Source organism: Macadamia integrifolia, chromosome 11 (genome assembly GCF_013358625.1).
Source record: "Macadamia integrifolia cultivar HAES 741 chromosome 11, SCU_Mint_v3, whole genome shotgun sequence".
Classification (NCBI taxonomy): domain Eukaryota; kingdom Viridiplantae; phylum Streptophyta; class Magnoliopsida; order Proteales; family Proteaceae; genus Macadamia; species Macadamia integrifolia.
Genome location: NC_056567.1, coordinates 24,913,105 through 24,915,188, shown reverse-complemented (window position 1 = coordinate 24,915,188; position 2,084 = coordinate 24,913,105). Strand labels below are relative to the sequence as shown.

Here is a 2,084-nt window from a genome sequence, read left to right as displayed (position 1 = left end):
TTATATCAAAGGATTTGGATGCAAAGTAAAGTGAAATTTAATAACCACATATCAGATGGATTTGAATTTTGTGTTATAATCACATGGCATAATAATTATAAAAGTTTCCTTTTTAAATTTGAAAATTTTACTTCCCTTTCCTTTATTTTCGCTTGTAACCGAATAAAATCTTCCATATTTGGAAAAAATGGACCTTCCACTTATTCCGCAACAAAATCAGACTAAACCCTTAATAATCAGGGATATTAAGATGGATGTGGAAGTCTTCTCCCAATCTTCTACTCCGAAGGGACCCAGGTTCCCTCTTGTCGAGCTTTGGGCAGTGCATCCTTAGTGGACCAAGATGCCTTAGTGTTCTCTCTCTCTCTCTCTCTCTCTCTCAGAGGTTGGGGATTTTGTCCTCCAAAGGTTTGGGATTTTTGTAACTAATAAATTTGATTCTACCATTAAAAAAAAAAAAAAAAAAACTAAAATTGTCTATATCAAGATGTATAGAGATGTACAGATACAAGGAATAACAGTGTAGCCATCCTAGCTAAAACAAACTAGAAAATCACTTTTAGAAGATAATTCTCATTTATTGGCTCATTTGATGATACTCTTTACAATGACCCATAAGAAAGACTGGATTTGCTTGAATCCTAACAAAATAACTCCAGCCGAAACAACTATTAGACAATGGCCTACTAGAGCTTCTAGGTGATCACTTCCTACTCCATACTTGGCTTATAATGCTGCATGACTTCCCATAGACCAGTAAGGGACAGAAGACCCACTAGACTTCATTGACAGTTGGAGAGAGAACTATTTGCATGTCAAGAAGTTCTGAGATATTGAAAGAGTAGATCACCAAATTTCATCCATTTTCTCAAATTCCATGAAATTATCTTCATAGGATACGTATGAACCGAAAGACTCTTCAAGGGAGAAGGGAGAAAGAGGGAACAGTATCCCTGGGTAAGCCCAGGTCTCTGGAAAATTCTCTTGGATGTAAGAATTCCCTTCCACACATGATTCTGTCCAAAATTCCCCACTGATGGGTTCTTCAAGTTTGTCTGATAAAATAGTACTATATTCATCTCCCATCCAGTTTGTGATAGTCCCAAACATAGAATCAGTGCTTGAAGAGGAGAAATCACTCAAGGATGGAACTGGAGACAAGGGTGATGATGAGTCTTCCAAAACAGTGCTGAGCTTTGATGATTCTTGTTTGATGTTAGCTTTACACTGATCGGAGGTCTGAGGTTTTGATTCTGATTCAGTTGGATTTTGTTTCAAGCGTTTCTTAAGGCTGGTGTGCCAATGATTCTTGATTTCATTGTCCGTCCTCCCTGGTAATTTTTCTGCAATTGCTGCCCATCTGCAAGTAAATGAAGAACTGATCAGATCGAGTTCTATTTGTGTACTATCAGCTTATTAAAAGAACTTTGATTCACTAGGAAGAACTTATCTTCTCCTTTTAATCTGTACTTACTTATTCCCTAGAGCTCGATGCATTTTGATGATGATATCCTCCTCTTCTCTGCTGTAGTTCCCTCTTTTGATATTCGGCCTCAGGTAATTCATCCACCTGAGTCTGCAACTCTTTCCACACCTTGATAGACCTGGAGGAACAACCAAAGAGAAGCAAACCAAGATGAAATTTTGATGACATAACCATCTGGGTTAATTTGAACACCTTAAAAGAAGTCTCCAAATGTTAACCTACCTGCGAATTTGGGAAGCTCGCGCCAGTTCCAATGGCCATATCTCTTAATGTAAGCAACCAATTTCTTATCTTCTTCTGGAGTCCATGCCCCCTTCTTTAATCCACTTCTGTCAAAGCTTGGAGTCCTCGCCATCTCTGGAATGAGGTATCATGCACTTGCCACAGTAGTGTTGCAGTTACTAGTTCAGTACCTTTACTGGAACCCAAGTTCTTCGGCTCAATCACTTCACAGCTCATGGGAAGCTGCTCTTATATATTTATAGTTAGGATCCCAACAAAAAGCCAACGACTTAGAGGCTGCTCCTTTGTTTCTTCGTAAAATACTATTTGTATACTTTTTTTTTTTTTTTTTTTTTTTTTTTTTTTTTTTTTTTTT

At 37.7% G+C, this 2,084-nt stretch overlaps 1 protein-coding gene across 1 annotated transcript; it reads right to left on the bottom strand.

Annotated features, from left to right (window-relative positions):
- Nucleotides 1-557: 557 nt before the first annotated feature.
- Nucleotides 558-1,921, bottom strand: LOC122094374 (transcription factor MYB4-like). Its single transcript, XM_042665149.1, has 3 exons — nucleotides 1,709-1,921; nucleotides 1,475-1,604; nucleotides 558-1,360 (listed from the first exon to the last, which is right to left on the bottom strand). The coding sequence occupies exons 1-3, from the start codon at nucleotides 1,839-1,841 to the stop codon at nucleotides 847-849; spliced, it is 777 nt and encodes a 258-aa protein (XP_042521083.1). The 5' UTR covers nucleotides 1,842-1,921; the 3' UTR covers nucleotides 558-846.
- Between the last annotated feature and the right edge of the window lie 163 nt (nucleotides 1,922-2,084).

Excerpts from the sequence above, each read along its gene's own strand:
- LOC122094374 (XM_042665149.1), bottom strand. The coding sequence starts at position 1,841 with ATGGCGAGGACTCCAAGCTTTGACAGAAGTGGATTAAAGAAGGGGGCA. Across the intron at positions 1,605-1,708 it reads CGAGCTTCCCAAATTCGCAG|GTCTATCAAGGTGTGGAAAG; the intron begins GTAGGTTAACAT and ends TTGTTCCTCCAG. Across the intron at positions 1,361-1,474 it reads CATCGAGCTCTAGGGAATAA|ATGGGCAGCAATTGCAGAAA; the intron begins GTAAGTACAGAT and ends ATTTACTTGCAG.